We start from the raw sequence: 19028 nt of genomic DNA on the forward strand, positions 1-19028 counted from the left end.
CAATAACATCTAATCTGAAGGCTTGGAATTTCAGCGCTGTGGTGCTTGGCAGAGACTTCAGATTTTGATGCTCTATGAAGGAGCGACCATCGGATGCTTCTGAGAGCTGATCTGATGGCTGAGAACGGAGGCGCTTTTGTGGTGTAGAAAATGAGGTTGTGCGCACCATTCTTTGCGGCTTCCTTGCGTGATTTCTCCCGGGCTTTTCACTACTTTTCTGCTCTTTTTGCTCCGGCCGTCATCCAATATATTATTAAAAATGCAAAATTAATTAATAAAAATATTATTCTTGAAAACAATGAAAATACAGAATATGGGATAAAATGTAGAATTAATGCATAAAAGATGAGTTAAATGCCAACAAAAAGGGATAAATATATACAATATTTGGCACTCATCATTCACTGTAGTTATTCCTACAATTACACATTGGGGTTTTGTTTGTAATACTGCTAGTGTTAGTTGGGTAAGTGGTGTGACTAATTTTATGAGTCCAGTGAAGAAGAAAACTGTTAGTAAAAGGGTTGAGGTAAGGAGGAGTCCAAGACTTAATAAGACCGCTAGTGTTAGTGGGGTAAGTGATATGAGACCAACAAGACTTGATTTTGTGCATGAAGACCCAGTTGTTTCTACAGAAGCATCTGTTGCCAGAAAACCCAGTGCATGAAGCACAAGTTAATGCTCACAAGCAACTGTTGCAGACACCAAGTACAGGGGAATGGAGATGATGACCAGGTGAATTTACCTAATCTACAATCAGATGACTGTCATCTAATGATGGCCTGATTTTTTGTTTGAGGAATATAATGAGGAAGAGGTAAGTGAAGATGAAAGTAAGTGGAAAGTGAAGATGAAGAAACACAAGAAAAGTACAATTATGAAGATTGGGTTCTATGTGTGCTAGAGGTATAGATATTGATAATGAGGCTGATGATTTTGAAGATTCAATGTAGGTGGGTTTTATGAGAGCAGAGTGCACCATAAATGCTACTTCAGATGAAAAAGTTCCCAGATATGATGTCACTCAAGAGAAGAAGCTAAGTGGCAAGAAAATTTTGGTGAGCATTTAAAAGAACCACAGCGTCTAGAATGATAAATGAAGATGTTCCTGAGGTTTACCTGGTGAAATAAGTAGTGGATGGCTTTTGCGAAACATGCAAGATTACGAGGATCATTTAAGGGAATATGCAGTGTTGAACATAGGGATTTTAAAGTGAAGAAGGCGATAAGAAGAGACACTATTCTTATTGTACTTACAAGAATACCCAAAATTGTGCTTGGATGGTGAATGCAAGAAAGTTACCAGATGAGACGATCCAACAGGCAAGTTAGAGAATACAAACAAAACACACCTGTAAGAATCCGAATGAAGACTACAGCAGGAAATGCAATGCAAAACTTGTAGCCAAGTATTTGTTGAAGACAACGGATGTTGCTTTACCAGTTGACAAGGAAGCTGATATAGCTAACAAGATCATTAGACCTCGGTTGCAAACTGACATACCAAAATGGTTTGCTAATAATGCAAGGGTATGATTTTGAAGCTTGTTTTGGTTCCCTTGTGTTTGTTTATTTGATAACCTTGTGGTATGTTGGAAATGCTATTTTTTTTTGTGTGTACACGAAATTGGTGCTAGCAGAAAGGAATGGAACATTTGAGAGTTCTTACACAAAAGCACCACAATTAGTCACAACTGCTACTTCATTGAACCCAAATAGCATTGGTCATTTCAGTTGGTCCAAAGAGGGTCAAGATAACAGTTTTGAGAGTGTCATTGTGGCCTATGATGCACAGATGAAAGGTTTTCTTCATGGTTGTATATTGGTTATTGGCTTAGATGGAGCTCACTTGAATGGTAATCTAGGTGGTGTGATGCTTTCAGCAGTTGGTATAGATGGCCAGAATGGGGTATTTCCTATATGTGTGATGATTTGTATGAGTGAAACTGAAGAAAATTGGTTTATGATGTTAAAATAATTGAGAAAAAGGATACCTGATATGCCTGGACTAACCTTTTTTTCTGATAGAATGAAGGGCATTCTTGAATCAGTAAAAAGATTGTTTCCTTTGGAAAATCATAGATACTGCCTAAGGTAGATTTTGTTTTGGAATTGATTAATGTTTGCCCTTTTTTTTGGAAATGATTAATGTTTGCCCTTTTTTTTCTTTCCAGGCATCTATACAAATTTCTTGACCTAAGGGATTCAGAAATCCAAGACTGACACACCTTCTTTGGCAGGCTGCAAAGGCATACAAGTATTTTCACTGGGAGGTAAGAAATGTTTGGTTATAATGAATGTTCATTCTTTCAGTCAAGCCTTATTGCATCAAATGAATTAACTTAGACACCTATTTTCTAGGAGGCCATGCAAGAAATTGCAGAGATAAGTTCAGCTGCATATCAATACCTAATTGATGCAGAGCCTAAGTCTTGGGCAAGGTCATGGTTTACTCATGATGTTGCTTGTGAGAACATCTACTCTAACTTTTCTGCACCAAATACTGCATCAACATCTGCATCAAAGAAAGCAACATCATCTGCATCAAAGAAATCAGCTGAGGTACCACCATTGTCAAAGGGCAAAGCAGTTGCTACTACAACATCTACTTCTTCAGCTGGTTCCCAGAAAAAGGGTAAGACAACTGCACCATCCTCCTCCACTGCACCCAAAATGAAGGTAACACATCCATCTACTTCTTCTACACCTTCATCTGCCTGTTTTAACCAGACTTGTCATGGTACTGTTAATATTTCTAGCCAAACAATCAACATTTCTGAGCCACCATCAAAAAGGGTTAGAAAGCCTAACTCTAAATAACAGTAATATCAGAAATGCTGGGTTCCTGTTTTCCCTTATTTCTTTTAGCATTTCTAGACTTATGAACTTGTAATGACAGAGATAGTAGTACTCAGTTCTGTTTTATGAATGTTGACAATATTTTGCTTATGGATCTATGGTTTTTAAAGTATGTTTTTTTAAAGTACTCAGTTCTGCAAACTAACATTACATTGAGAAATCCTTCAAATATGTTACATTGCTTTTGTTTACATACATTAACTTCTAATTCTGCACTTTACCTTCACTTTGTCTTTAAACTGTGCACAAATTTGATCTTCAGAATTGTAAAATTGCTTTTGTTTTTCCACAAAGATAGCATCAGACACCCATTGGAAATCTTCACATTTTTTGCATTTTAGGTAGCCAATACCATAATTCCATGATGTTTGAGCTATGTTTAACATCCTCACCTTAGTTGAATTGCATTTGGGGTTGATACAAGGAGTATGTGACCAAGGACAATCAGCAAATTTGTGATCACCAACACAAGCTTTACAACCTCCTTTGTACTGAAGTGTCATGGTTTTAATAGCATCATCAAACCATTCGAAGTATGAACACATAGGATTAGAGCAAGAAAAGATTTTCTTCCCTGAATTAACACCTTCTTTGACCTTTAAAAGTTTCCGAATACCATTACAAGGAACTAATTTACACCTACTGTAGATCCAAGGACAATCAATTGATTGATGATTATTTTCGTTGCACATCTCACATTCCTGCAAATTAAGCAAAAATTAAAGTAAGATGGATAAGATACTAACCCCCGACTATGTTCTTCTTTGAAAATTCTTGAAATTTAACTTACCATTTTCATTTTCTCACTTGAGCTAGCAGCCATTTTGAAGAAAAAAACCAATATACTGATTTAAGGTTGTGAAAATTCCCCATTTATATTATTCAGGCGAGACAAGAAAGTGACCGTTATTACAACGGTCGGAATCTACAACGGTCGGATTTAAAAAGGTTGAAATCTGTAGCCGTTGATTTGAACTCATGTTACACGTGTTGCAATCTTAGATTGTAGGACACGGTAGTCATTCTCTTAAAAAAAAAAGCCATTTCAGTAAATATAACAACCAAATCTCCAGCCGTCCAACTAAAAGAATAGCCATGTGTCGCAATCCTAGTTAATAGGACATGCTGGTCATTTTAGAAAAAGAAACATCTATTTCAGTAAATATAGCCACTTCATCTCTGGCCGTCCAATTTTAGACTAGCCACGTGTCACAATCTAACTAAATGTGGCACATGGTTAAGTAGTTACGTGCTTGTGGGGCATTTTGACTGAAGGGTATAAATGACATTTATTTACACGTGCTTGGGGCTATAGCTTACTGTTTTGACCACTTAACCATGTCAGACGGAAAACATAACAGATTGGGACATTTTGATTCCGTTTTGGGACATTTTGATCTTTTACCTAACGTCTGGGGCATTTTCACAAAGTTGTAGTCCAAATTGGGACGTTTTGTCACTTAACCCAAAAACATAGTAAAAAAAAAGTTTATTGAATTATAGTTTGATTAACACATAGTGGATAATTAATTCATGCTGTTCCAGTTAGATACTGCCATGTCAGGCACTAGTGCTGTTAATGAAACATCGCTCTTCATATACGGAATTACTTGAAATATTTGGAATCCCCCAGCATCATCATACATAAATTCTTCCGAAGTTGCAGTTTTTGGGTCATAATGACAAAGGGTGTTTTGCGTTGAGCAATACATTTGCATATGCCACGCTAGAACTTTATTTTCTTCTGTCAGGGAAATTGGACAATAGTACGCCCGGTGAAGGTCTTTGAATTGAATGATAAATTCGTTACTCCAATGCAATTTATCATTTTCCTTTTTAGAATCCATCAATGGTTTTAATGACCATATATCAGTACTCCATCCAAGTGAATATCTATAAAGGACAATCGATAAACACCCTCCTAACACCTGTAACGGGGTGGGAAAGCATGGATCAATATATTTTATAGGGAAACAAGGTGGCATAGGAACGGAACGGAACTTCTCATCTGCTAAATCAAAAGCTACGATCTCTGTGCCCATGTTGGCTATCCAATAAAGAGCTCCATTGCAAAGTACTCCGTTTGATTTACTCAGAAAGTGATCAGTTATACCTTTGTATCTCCATCCATTTTTGTCACCAAGAGTGTATACCTGGACTTGCCCTTTGCAAAATTTACTGTCTTCGTAGTAAAAAATTCTGACAATCTTGTACTCTTTAATTGCATTAAGATAACCAAATCCAATCAACAAGAAATCATTCTTTGCTGCAGCCTTAATTAAAGTTAATTGCGGAAGACGGACGGTTTCTTGGGTGAAAGGATTGCAAACATAGATAGGATCATTGTAAGAGAGTAGTTTCTTACCGAGTTGTTCGTAATTCATTACAAAACAAACCAAACCCCTATGGAAGCCAACTATGAGATAATTAGGGTAGTGGAGATTAGGAAAACCGAGCGGTTTAAGTGCATTGTAAGAGAGTTGTTCATCGAGTTTTTTGTTACTCTTTTCATCAAATTCTCCATGGTAAAATTGCGTACCTTGAAAACCGTATTTACCCACAAAAAGAAGATTAATATTTTCTTTGTCGCGCTTAATAGGGTGCAAGATATTTCGCCAGGTTTTGCACACTTCTATGCACTGTATCGCATATTCAGAAGGTAAGCGAGAAAGTATGTCTCTGAAGATTTCATGAGGAAGATGATGCAGCAGCATTTTTCTGCTCGCACCGAATTCCGAACCCTGTTTTACAAACTCTTTAAGTCTCTAACCTTTGTGCAAAACGTTCTTTATATATATACATAGGCCTTTGAAAACTTATTTACTTGGTCCACAAGTTTAGAATCGCAAACTTATTTACTTGGTCCACAAGTTTAAAAAAAAATTGTTTTCTAGGCAAACTCTGATTAGAGAAGTTGATTTAGATTGTAATTGTAATTCCCTCAATGCGTAGAATTCTAGCCAAACTCGGAATTGTGTCTCCAACTAGACTGAGTCTTATAAAAACTCTGTGTGCCACCTAAAACTTTGGGATCTTAGACTCTCTCTGTATCTCATTTCTTTTTCTCATACAATCATATCCCTTTATTCTCAAAAAAAAAAATAAAAAAAAAAAAAAATAAAATAAAATGAAGAAAAAAGCAACTGCACTGTTATATTTTCAGCAGCAGTTGTTGATTCTAACCAATTTGGAAAACTAGACTGCCATTCTACTGAACTAGAAGTCGGCAAGGCACTTTTTGCTAGAGTCTGAGACATTATTAGCATCTCTGTGCACAGAAGTACATTTCCAATAGTCAAGTAAACTCAGATATAGATGCAGCAAAACTGTATAGTTTGTAATATGCTGCCACAGGGTTTCATATTCTGGAACTGCTTTATCACAGTTTCGATGTCAATGCTTGATGCAAATTCCTTCTCTGCTTACAATATTTATTAAAGCAAATACTCATTTATACACTAGCCGTTCAAATAGCTAGCAAACCCAAAAATGTAAGTAGACGAAACGGGTGTAATTCGAGGTCGAAGTGACTCTGAGATGACGTTAGATTTTACAAATCAAATCTAATATATTTTTATTTAAAATTATTAGCTAGTATTCTTCCCCTTTTTTTGCTAGCAACGACAAATCTGATAACCACACTTTTCTGAGACATAACCTAACCATGTAACAAACAAAAAAATGTTCTAACAAGTTTATAGAATTATAGTGTACTCACCACATACTGAATAGAGTTTAGATATAAGAACCATATATCTTCGAGTGGAGTACTCAGCTTAACTACTGGCAGGTCAGGCTGTAGTTTTGTTAATGAAACATCGCTCTTCATATAGGGTCCGGAATCACTTGATATTTTTTGAATCTCTCAGCATCTGGAAATTCTTCTACAATTGCAATTTTGGGGTCATAATGACTAAGGGAGTATGTTGCCTTCGGATACCCTACAATATAACTTCATTTTCTTATGCAAGTGCGAATGGATAATAACATGCAGTACAGTAAAATCGTGACTCCAATGTACTTTAGCGGCGTAATCACTTTTTTTTCAGTTTCCTCGAATGAGTACATCAGTTCTTCCTCTACCCCAAAGACAAATCGATAAATACGTACCCTCCTAACGACAGTAACCGGGGGTAAAGTACATTGGAACTTCTCATCACCTTGTCTCCTATTGGGAGACAAGGTGGCATTGGAACTTCTCATCTTCTAAATCAAAAGCTAAAATCTTTGTGCCCTTGTCAGCTAACCAATGAAGAGCTCCAACAGAAAGAATCCCGTTTGTCTAAACAATTAGTCAAATAGTGATCTGTGGTACCTTTGTTTCTCCATATCTCATCAAATCTCTGAAATCCTATATCAATTTTATCCCTCAAAACCACTGCATACATACTTCAATCTCAACCTAAATAGTACCTCCATCAACAATGTCATCTCATATCATACAAGGCATACATCTCTTACACCATCTCCTTGATCTTCAGTTCATAACCAACAAAGGTGTTGGTTTCTGATGATTAAGCTTCCCATCTTATCTTCAGTGCTTAATCAGCTAAGGTGCTGGTTTCTGATGATTAAGCTTCCAAATGTTGTGATCTTCAGTTCTAATTTCAAAATCAGCAAAGGTGCTGGTTTTGTGATCCACTGGTGTACTAGGCGGCGGCGAGTTTGGTAACAAGATGTTTTGATTATTAGGGTTTTCATCTCTCCAGGCTGTGGGCTTTTTATGGGTATCTCTAACAATCTTTAGTTTGTAATGGGTCTTGGGCTACGATGAGCTTGTGTCTTGGGTTTACTTATTTTACAATGGCTTTACAATTTGTAATCAATTCTTTGGAATCTATAGATTTTCTCCTTAGTCCTTGTTCTTTCGGTTGAAAGTTGCATCCCTTGTAATTTTTTCTTTCAGAATCTGGTTGTAATAATTATTATCTCTTTAATATAATCTCTTTTCACGATCACAAAAAAAACCTTTGTTTCTCCATTCCCTCTTGTCACCAAGAGTACCAGCAACTGCAAGTGATGTAAGAAATGTGCTGCTCATAGTGATAAATTTATTTTCCATTAGGCCCTGAAATGGCCAAGTTCACACCTGAATTTTTCCTTCACAAGATTTACTGTCATAGTAGTAATAATTTCTTACAATCTTATAATATTCATTAGTTACTGACATCTGTAACTTGTGAAACGGAAGTCATGATTATTGTTCTTTATTTATTTTTGAGGATTTGTTGTGCGACTTGTATCCTTCTGTTCAAAACTATTCATTTAATTTGTTCTATAAGCCCTTAATTATATGGATTAATTCTGCACTAACCGATTCTATGTTTGGTTGTTATGACATGGATTTCTAGTATACTTTTCTTTCATGGTTTAAGGTTACTGAAAGTATCAAACTAAGCAGTTTTTGTTCTTCACCAAATTCTGTTTATATTCTGTTTTTATAATGCAACTGATAGTTGTGTAATCGAAATGAAAACTCATTATCAGATTTACAATGGGAATATCTTCTGAAGTTTAAATAAGTGATACAACAACAGGGTGGATGCTCTAGGAGTAAGCTATTTTGTTTAACAGGTTTCGATTGTCATATATATACATATTCAAAACTTTGTTCCAATACAGAATTTCTTTACGTACAAATTTTTACAAGTTTTAAATATTGGGGTTGGGCTTGGTAAAGTTTCAGACATTCTGATGTTCCCCCAGCAGCAGCACTAAATCTTCAAAATCCTTTTCAATATGTTCTTACAATGTTTGGCAAGTCTGGACGATCTATAGTTGACAAACATCCCAACGCGTACAAGAATGTGTCCACATTCAATCATTCATCACCCGAAAGATCGTGCATGCCTCGACTTGTGTTTATACATGGAGTTAGTGGTACACCACTAACATACCTCCCAAGTGGGTATAATTCAATTGACTGCATTATTAAGAGAAGAAAATGTAATCTAGTGTCACACTATATAAATGGGTTCCGAAGCCTTTCTCTTCATCATAATCTCCACAGCCAACAACTTGTTAGATATTCTTTCTTTCTTCCTTGCCTTCACCACTCAATCAACATGGCAAGGTTCCCAGCTTCTATTATTTATGGTTTAACCTTATTTGTTCTGATCAGCGTTGCGCAAGCTGAATACGAGCCTTACACGCCCAACTATGCTTCTCCCCCACCACCCGCTTACGTAGCTCCTAAATACGTTTACCCATCACCACCACCACCGGTTTATGTTTCCCCCAAATACACCCCCAAGCCAGTTTACGTCGCCCCCAAGTATCCGACCCCAACATACACCCCAAACCAGTTACGTCGCCCCCAAGTACCCGACCCCAACATACACCCCCAAGCCAGTTTACGTCGCCCCCAAGTACCCGACCCCAACATACACCCCAAAGCCAGTCTACGTCGCCCCCAAGTACCCGACCCCAACATACCCCCAAGCCAGTTTACGTCGCCCCCAAGTACCCGACCCCAACATACACCCCAAGCCAGTTTACGTAGCCCCCAAGTACCCGACCCCAACATACACCCCCAAGCCAGTCTACGTCGTCCCCAAGTACCGACCCCAACATACACCCCAAAACCAGTTTACGTCGCCCCTAAGTATCCAACCCAACGTACACTCCCAAGCCAGTCTACGTCGCCCCCAAATACCCAACCCCAACATACATCCCCAAACCAGTTTACGTCCCAACCCCAACATACACCCCAAAGCCAGTTTACGTCGCCCCTAAGTATCCAACCCAACGTACACCCCCAAGCCAGTCTACGTCGCCCCCAAATACCCAACCCAACATACATCCCCAAACCAGTTTACGTCGCCCCTAAATACCCAATACCAACATATGTTCCCAATCCAGTTTACGTCGCCCCCAAATACCCAACACAACATACACTCGCAAGCCAGTTTACGTCGCCCCCAAGTACCCAACACCAACATACACTCCCAAGCCAGTTTACGTCGCCCCCAAGTACCCAACACCAACATACACTCCCAAGCCAGTTTACGTCGCCCACAAATATCCAACACCAACATACACTCCCAAGCCAGTTTATGTTGCCCCCAAGTACCCAACACCAACATACACCCCCAAACCAGTTTACGTGGCTCCCAAATATCCATCTCCACCACCCCCAGCTTACGTCGCTCCTTACTATTAAGGATCTTCCTCACAATGTTTATCGACGTTTATCCTAACCGGTAACATCATATTACTTGGCATTTCTTGCCCCAATCGCGAAATTGTTATTTGGATTTATTGTGTTTGTTTTATGTGTTTATTTCCGCAATTAAAGGCTATATGCAAAGGTCATAGGTTGCGGGAAAGGAAAATAAGTTCATAACAGGGAGATTACTTCACATTTTCCGTCATTTACCTTTTTTGTTATTTTTTTTTTGTAATGTGTCGTTCTACAAATCCAACTTGTAATGGTTGTAATCTATGTATTGGATTCTTCAGTGGTGTTAAAAATTTGTTTTCTATCTTTGAATTATACATTTTTGTGCATTCCATAATGACACTTTTGGTATCCATCTAACTGTTGTAGTTGCAGGAAAACCTACAACCACACTCCAATATATCTAGATTATTTCTCAATTAATCATAATGAATTCTTTATTAACTTTTAAGGATTATAATTGGATACAGTGGATAATAATGACTTTACGATGACTTTACTTCCTCTTCAAACAAACTTTCTCTCTCCTAGTTTTTTGTCTAACACACCCTAAAAGATCTCTCTCTATGTGATGACTTCATTCCTTTATATAGCAATTCCTCATAGTGGATGACAACTAAGAGATCCACTATCTTCGGAATCACTATGCGATACATTCGCTCAGTTACAATCACTCATTCTCGCACAGACTATACCTCTCATAGAACATCACACTTTACTCGTGATCTTGCTGACGTCATCCAATACGTCACTTCAGCTTTGCCATGTGCGATAGTCCTAGCTTACATCTGATAATCCTTACTTCGCATACTTATTGATATGTGCGATATTCCACTCCTACATTTTGCCTCTTCTCATTTCGCTTACATTGTGAAGTGAGCGATATGAGAAATTTTCATCCTATAATATCGCATGTGTATGTCTTTTCGTATTCTATCTTGCCGACACTCCTCCAGAATTCCATTTTTCCTTAATTACGCGTGCATTTTTAACCAATTATTATCTGACACGTCATTTTAACCATATGTTTTTATCCGTTCATTCCTCGCATTAATGAAACCTTGAAAAATGGGACTGATTTTTCCTTATATATCTTCTTTCGTCTTCTTCTTATTTCTACTTTCTTGTTTCATCTTCTCTGCTACTGCTTTCTCTGATCAAAGCTAAATTCATTTCTTTTTACTTTCTACCCATTTCCATTCCCATTCCAAAAATGGCTCCTGCTGGCAAGAAGATGGAGACAGAATTCAATAGGTTCAAGAATGAATTTCATTCGAGAGGTTACTCACTTTCTCTTCCCCCATCATCTGACTATTCATCCAAACTTAGTCTTGATTTGATCAATTCCGATCAATGGAATAATCAAAGAGTTATTAGGGACAACTTTCCTTTCTTCCAATCCCCTTGTTTAACCCCGAAATACCCCTATTTTATGAAATTCTTGCTGATGATCGATTCGCACGGGGAATATTCCAACTAAGTGGTGATGCGATCAGAATAGCATTAGAGTATTCTCGTTGCGCAGCTGGGCTAGAGTCCTCTTATCCTTATGAGGTGCGAAAAGAATCGCATCGTGATAAGGTCATTGATTCTACCGAATATACTCTTGATAATTTCTTCAAAAATTACTATGTTGTAATTATGAAAAGCAATTCAACTAAATAGGTTGTTCGCTTAAGAAGAAAAGATGGTATCGCTGAAGATGATAGGATCATGCGAGATGTTGATTGGAATGACAAATCTAACAATTCTGCTCGCAGATGTAATCACTCGAGCTGGCTTAATTGACCTGTCATTCTAGAGGGTCCTTATATTTCTGGTAAAGCTGAGGATGGTTCTGATATTCCTCTTCCTGAAAAGTTTTCTTCTTCTTACCAACCTTGGAAGTTTGAACTTTCCGAAGCTGAGACAAAGAAAGTGGTATGGGGCTTCGCATAAATGTTCTCAATCTCGCATAATTTCTTCCAATTTCTTATAGTCGTATAAATGTTCTCAATTTCGCATAATAATCCCACGTTTTGCAGACTGCTAAAAGGGACAAAACTTTACACAATGCATCAGCTTCGCAGAATAATAAAGTAAGCAACGTTCTTTTTGATTTTAACAATATTGTTTCCTCTGTTTCTTATCTTGATTATTCGCGTAGGTGAAATCTTTAGGTGATAAGACTTCAAGTAAAGGTAAGTATATTCCTAAAAGGCCTACGTCTAAATCTTCATCAAAAACGACATCTACAATGGATGATCTCTCTAGGAAGCGTAAAAGATACGATTCCTCTTCAAGTTCGGAGTCTAGTGAGGATGATATCTCTGTTTCTGATGATTCATCAATTCCTTCTTCTTTGAAAGAGTTAGTCCAATCTTTTTGCTGGAGATCTCCTAACTGTTGTTGATAATGAAGAATTAAATCGTGCTTTTGGAATGGTTTCTAAAATATGCGATGCTCCTACTTTAGATCTTTGGTAATATTTGTAATCTTACCTTTTGTCTTTTCTTTAGTCTTTCTTTATTCCTAATAGTAATACTTCCTTTCGTTCTCGCAGAGAGCCCGTTTATCTTATGTAATCTCCTCGGACCACCAAAGGAGACTTACTAAACTTGAGAAAGAAAATGCCAAGCTTAAAGCTGAGAATTCAACCAATTCTAGTTTGATTCGCAGAGCCCGAGAAAGAAATGATGAACTCATTGGTATGTAGCCTTTATTTTCCTTGTTCTTCTATTTTATGCGATAATTCACATTTCTTATTTTGTTATATTCGCAGACCTGTATAACCTTTCGGATGAGGCTGCCAATCTTCCTGATGGTGAAACCCTTTTAGAACACCTTAATTCTTCTTTAAATAACTATCCCAACCAAGGATTTGAAAATCTGAATTTGGAAGAATTAAGATTGAAATATGCTTCTCTTAGAAAAAGCCATAGATCTTTATTGACTACATTTAATAACTTTAAACATCGTCTTCATGAGATCCAAGAACAAATTCAAGTTTTGGAAACAAAGAAGATTAAGCTTATTGATGAGAAAGACGAGATCACTCTTAAGGGTGCGAAAGCACTAGAAAAATTCCAAGAATCCATTGTTGAGGTTCAAAAAGAACGTGATTTAGCTTTGAGAGAAAAGAACATACTTGTCGAAGAAAGAAATTTAATTCGCTCTCGGCTTCTCATAGAAAGCGAAGATGAATTTAGTTGGGCTGCTAGAGTTCTGAATGATGCTAGAAAGGACTTAGCCATAAACGTGAGTCTTCAAGCTGAACATTCCGCATTGGTTAAAGACATTGTTTCCAATTATGAAGGTCAAATATTGCTCTTTTAATACTTATCTTTTTTCTGAGAATAACACATTTTTTTTATATGTATTGTAACTTTCTTATTCATATTTCGCAGATAAGGAGAAGAATTATCTTCAGAAGATTGAAGAGTTAGAAACTCGTTTAGATTCTGAAGAAGAGAAGAATTATCCTCAAAAGATTGAAGAATTAGAAACTCGTTAGCTTCTGAAGAAAAAGATTTATTTGCTCGCAATTCTAAGTATCAGCAATTGAAGAAGAACTTCATCATCATGGTTTCAAATAATAGCAATAATGCTAATCGTGCTCGCGAAGCTGCTGTTAAGAAAGTCTGTGTTGAGAATAACATCCCTCTTACAAAGTATAAATTTCTTGAAATCCCTGATAATGAATATATTTCTGATATTCAGACAGTGAGGGAGGAGATGAAGAATCTGAAGAAGAAATAAGTGGTTCTGAGGCTGAGCGAGATGAAGATTAATCATAATCATTTGTTGTAAATTCTTTGCCTTCTGAATATTTTCATGTAACCTTAAAAACATGCACCTTTTGAGCATTAATTTATACTCCTTTAATATAAATTCCTTTTGCTCGCATTCACGTCCAAAATATCATTCTCTCGCATGTATATGAGTCTATCAAATGGGGCAAATAACATTCCCGTTGCATTCCCATTCTTGCCTATGTTAATTGACACATCTTGATAGACTTAATATGATTAATTCTATTTTATAGTTCTTCATGCATTTGGTGCGAATGCTTTCGCAGTATTCCTATTTCCCTATAAATTCCTGCCAAACAAAATTAGTATAAAATTTATGTTTCTCACAAGGTCTTATTTTTCCTTCCTATGTAACGGTATTATCTTGCCTCAATTCTATGCAATGAGATCGCGGGCGGTCTTTACACTGTAGCATATCGACCCATTGACCTCATCTTATCTTTTTCTTGTATTATTTCCTTTTCAGGTTTTATCGCATAAATATGATAAGTCTTAATACTCCCTTGAGTAAAAAGTCTTATGACATTTACGTCTTTTGACACAATTCAACTCCCTAATGGAGGGTGCCGTTCTTATCTTCCCCCTGATTGCTCCTTCAAGGAAGCTTACCTCTACCGGGTTAAGGTTATGGCTCTTTCCATCTGGTTAATTCAACAACCAGTTGATTTCGCAGTCTCACATCCCAACACCGATGAGGTTTATGGTTGCGAGACCACACCCTATGTGGGGTATCTTCGGATCAAGTGCATCATAGTCAGGACTTGTAAAGAGTGGCAAGGTACGCTCCATACGCCCCGGGCACTCTTGACTCAACCGTGTACCTCGGCGCCCAGATCGAGTTTTTGCACTCCTTAGGAGAGACTTTCTCACCTTATTCTCTCAATCTAAGATTAATATCTTAGACTGAAAATTAGAGGTACCTCTCCCGGATGGGCATTTTCGTTTGTTCTCACCCCAAATCTCCATGACGCAAGTTCCAGGGTGAGTGTTGGTTTCCCTTGAGTCATGCTTTCTAGGTTCTCCGAATATGACGTGCGATAGGTCTTACTTTTTTGCCTCTTGCATGTATGCGAACTAGGTTGCACGTCACATTCGAATTCCTAGCCAATCTGATTAAAATCACTTCTGATGCCTTTTATTAAGGTCTTATTATAAAGATTTTAATTTTTCTTTTGTCGACATGGTATCACTTCATGAAACTAGAATTTGTTATTCCATTTTCAAATTTTGAGTTTATATAACTCTAGTACATGGATTTCTTATGAACTTATTTCTCATAAAGAAAGACATCTGCATTCTCCATATTACTCATTTATCCCCTTCATTTTTTGTATCTTTTTAAACTCGCAGATATTGTTCAGAATACTATTTCGCATACCCCTTTCAATCTTCTCTGTGCGATAACTATTAGGGTGCATACTTTTTAAACCCTTTTTCAGTACTCTGTTTTTCTGTTTATCCAACTCTCAACTATATTGTATCCACCATTAACCTCTCAGCTCTTTGACTATCTGCAACATGTTATTTCCAATTTCTTCGCTTACTCTCTCTTTCTTCGCACTTGTCAATGTCAATTTCTTGACAATTTCTACTTTCAACTGTGTCTCTTCTTATAATACCAACACCCTGAGGTAAGGGAAATTTTATGCACTGATGAAATGTTGAGGCCACAACCAATTAGAGCATTATAGGGGGATTCGACATCTACAACACAAAACACAATATTTGTAGGCATATTCTGAAGAAGAATCCTCATAGTCACCTTACCTTTTGGCTTGTTCGCAGTTCTATTGAAGCCATAAATTTTGTACGTTGAAGAAATCAATTCGTCATCCCTTCCACCCATGGTTTTATATGTAGAATAAAAGAGAATGTCAACAAAACTTCCGGGATCTATAAGTACTCTATTTATTCCTCAAGTTTTTGCTTCATCTTCTTCATCATCTTCTACTTTTGGCTTCGGATTAATTGCTAATCTCACTACTAATTAACATTCATGCGACTCCCCTCCTCCTGGTGTTTCTTCCGCACTAAATGAGATAGTATGTTTTTGCCACTCCTTCAATGGTGATATTTTCGCAAGATTAAAAATTTCCCTTCCCTCGGCATCTCTCGCATACACCCTTCTTAAGACATTCTCATGGAAGTCTTCTATGCTTCTGAATGAATGTACAATTGAATTACAATATAGGTTCTTCGCTTTCGCGCCTACTTCAATTACAAATGTATCCTTTCCTTTCTTATTTACATATACATTTCCTCCTGGTGGTGGTGGTGGTAAATTATTTGGTCGCTGTACTAAGAAATGATCCAATTTTCATTGTTCAATCATTCGCAATATGATTTTCCTCACATTTCTGCAAACACTTGTTGTGTGACCATGAAAGCGATGATATACACAAAATTCTATGTTCCTCCTCCCTGGTGGTGGTTCATCTCCTCCATTATGTGGTTCTGGGATTTCTTCCATTAGAATGACAGCTTCCCATACTTTATCTACTGTAGTGTTCAGCTTTGGAAGATTTATTTATTCCCATATTATCCTTCCAGTTCCTTGTCTTTTATTATAATATGGTTGTTGACCTCCTAAACTTTCTGGTGGATTATCAATTCTTTGCATTTTATTAATACCTCCATGATTTTGAAATTGTTTGTATCTATATTCTTTGTCAAATTCTGCTTGATCTTCACTACCCATGGCTATTAGTTTTTGTTTCGTTTCTGTAATGTTCCTTCCTTGATTTCCCTACGACGTACTCGCAACAGCATCTGTCAGTCTTGGGAGTAAACATGCATTTCCACCTTTCGCATCAGGTATTGCGACTGCGTACGACTCCATATCTCTTTGTTTTTCCTCAAGTGCTATGTACTCCTCTTGAAATTTGCGCCGCTCTGACATTTTTATTGTATCCTTTATCCTAAAGATTTGCGTATATAATAAATTTGTAGCGAAAAGAGCATTAATAAATGCAAGAATAAGGTGTCGCTCATCCACTCGTCTCCCCATTTCACTACACATGGTTTTCCAGCGTGTTGTCAGATGACGCAAACTCTCATTTGTTCTTCTGCGAAGTCCAATGTCATCTCAATCCCTGGTCTTGACATATTATTGTTGATATATTGTCCTAAAAAGATGTTCTGTAAGTGGTGGAATGATCCAATGTATTCTATTGGTAGTCCTTCAAACCATTTCAGAGCTTCCCCTGCCAGGCTCGCAGCGAAATATTTACACATTATTGCGTCATTTTTTTCCCACTGCAACAGAGATCGTGTGTAAGCTTTCACATGTTGTATTGCACAGGCGCTTCCGTCAAATATGCTAGTGAATGTTGGTAAACTGCACTTAGGCGGTAGCACTGCCCTTTGAATCTTCTTTGTAAAGGGAGTTTTCCCAGCTTCCTCCATTGCTTCCTCTAATTGTATCCTTCCACCATTTCTTTTCGTAGTCATCATTTCTCTTAATTCCGCCATTTCTTTAAGAATTTCTTCACTGAAGCTTTGATCTATATCTTCGCGCATAGGTATTTTTAATCTTGCTTGCCTCAATCTATTCTCATGATTATTCTGACGTATTTCTTCTTGTATCTCGTATTCTTTAGTTTCTTCTCTCATTCTCCTACGCCTGTCAGTATTCGTTTCAATCTGTGCTCTATCATGTCGTTCCTCTTCACCTGTGTGATCATGTCGATGTCTTGATATTTCTCTTTATTGTGGTGCAACCCGTCCTTGCTCTATATCATTCATGCGATGACGTTCGCACCGCCTTACTCGATTATCATGGTTATTTTGACGTAATGCTTCTTGCAATTCTCTCTCTACAATTTCTTTCCTTTTTCTTTGTCTGTCTCTTTCATTCCTCACACGTGTAGCTTCCCTTTCACGTTCATTCTATGCTCTCAACATTTCTCTTCCATGCAATATCATCTGTCCTTGGCTCATATCCTCTTCTTCTCTTTCGAAATTATTACGTGTGCGATGTAGAAGTTCACGCGGATGCTCATATCGATTAGTTCCCAAATCTTGAGCTACATCCCTTCTCCTTTGTTGGTCCTGTGGATTATCATCTACTTGCATGTTTTCTTCAATAGCTTCCATGCGTTGTCTTCGCCTAGTATCTTCTTGATTCGATCGACTTTGCCTTGATGAACTCCTACTTGATCTCGACCTGGATCGTGTGGCAATTCTCGATCTCTGCTCTTGGAATCTAAGGTTCTCTTCTCTTAATTCATCATTCTGACGTATCAAATTCGCACGCTCTTCACCTTCTCTTTGTCGTTCTGCAATCAATCTTTGTATAAGCTCTGCAAGTGTCATATCCTCATCATTCCCCTCAATTCTTCTTGTATCCCCAGTTCTTTGTATTTCCACTTCAGTTGAACTTGTTTGCGAAGTATGAACGCTCACTCTATCATAATCAATATCATTATTCCGCTCTTGTTCACGCTGAGGTCCAATTGGATTTTCGTTTCTTTGATTTTCTCTTATTGTTTTTTCTTGTTGATCAAGATTTGTAATTCTTCTTCTCTCAGCAATTCTATTGCTCCTTCTGGATGTTGTTCCCTGTTCAATAGTAGATCCGGGTCTTGCCATCTTCAATTTCCAGATCTTACTTTTTTCAAGATTCTACGAATTTACTACCAGGATTTATCACCCAAAGCTGTTTCTAGCGCCAAAAATGTAGTTGCAGGAAAACCTACAACCACACTCCAATTTATCTAGATTATTTCTCAAGTAATCATAATGAATTCTTTATTTATTTTTGAGGATTTGTTGTGCGACTTGTATCCTTCTGTTCAAAACTATTCATTTAATTTGTTCTATAAGCCCTTAATTATATCGATTAATTCTGCACTAACCGATTCTATGTTTGGTTGTTATGACATGGATTTCTAGTATAATTTTCTTTCATGTTTTAAGGTTACTGAAAGTATCAAACTAAGCAGTTTTTGTTCTTCACCAAATTCTGTTTATATTCTGTTTTTAAAATGCAACTGATAGTTGTGTAATCGAAATGAAAACTCACTTATCAGAGATTTACAATGGGAATATCTTCTGAAGTTTAAATAAGTGATACAACAACAGGGTGGATGCTCTAGGAGTAAGCTATTTTGTTTAACAGGTTTCGATTGTCATATATATATATATATATATATATACATATTCAAAACTTTGTTCCAATACAGAATTTCTTTACTTAC

At 37.2% G+C, this 19028-nt stretch overlaps 2 protein-coding genes across 2 annotated transcripts; one reads left to right on the forward strand and one right to left on the reverse strand.

Moving 5' to 3' along the window:
- Positions 1–4385: 4385 nt before the first annotated feature.
- LOC113361245 (F-box protein At3g07870-like) lies at positions 4386–5243 on the reverse strand. The gene has a single exon (XM_026604553.1). The coding sequence runs from the start codon at positions 5241–5243 to the stop codon at positions 4386–4388; it is 858 nt and encodes a 285-aa protein (XP_026460338.1).
- A 6009-nt stretch (positions 5244–11252) lies between these two features.
- LOC113361256 lies at positions 11253–13809 on the forward strand. Its single transcript, XM_026604559.1, has 9 exons — positions 11253–11319; positions 11841–11959; positions 12064–12117; positions 12186–12388; positions 12494–12500; positions 12582–12726; positions 12801–13136; positions 13426–13527; positions 13739–13809. Exons 1-9 carry the CDS (start codon positions 11253–11255, stop codon positions 13807–13809), a joined length of 1104 nt encoding a protein of 367 aa, XP_026460344.1.
- The last annotated feature ends 5219 nt before the right edge of the window (positions 13810–19028 follow it).

The sequence above is a fragment of the Papaver somniferum genome, chromosome 1, assembly GCF_003573695.1.
Source record: "Papaver somniferum cultivar HN1 chromosome 1, ASM357369v1, whole genome shotgun sequence".
In the NCBI taxonomy this organism is placed as follows: domain Eukaryota; kingdom Viridiplantae; phylum Streptophyta; class Magnoliopsida; order Ranunculales; family Papaveraceae; genus Papaver; species Papaver somniferum.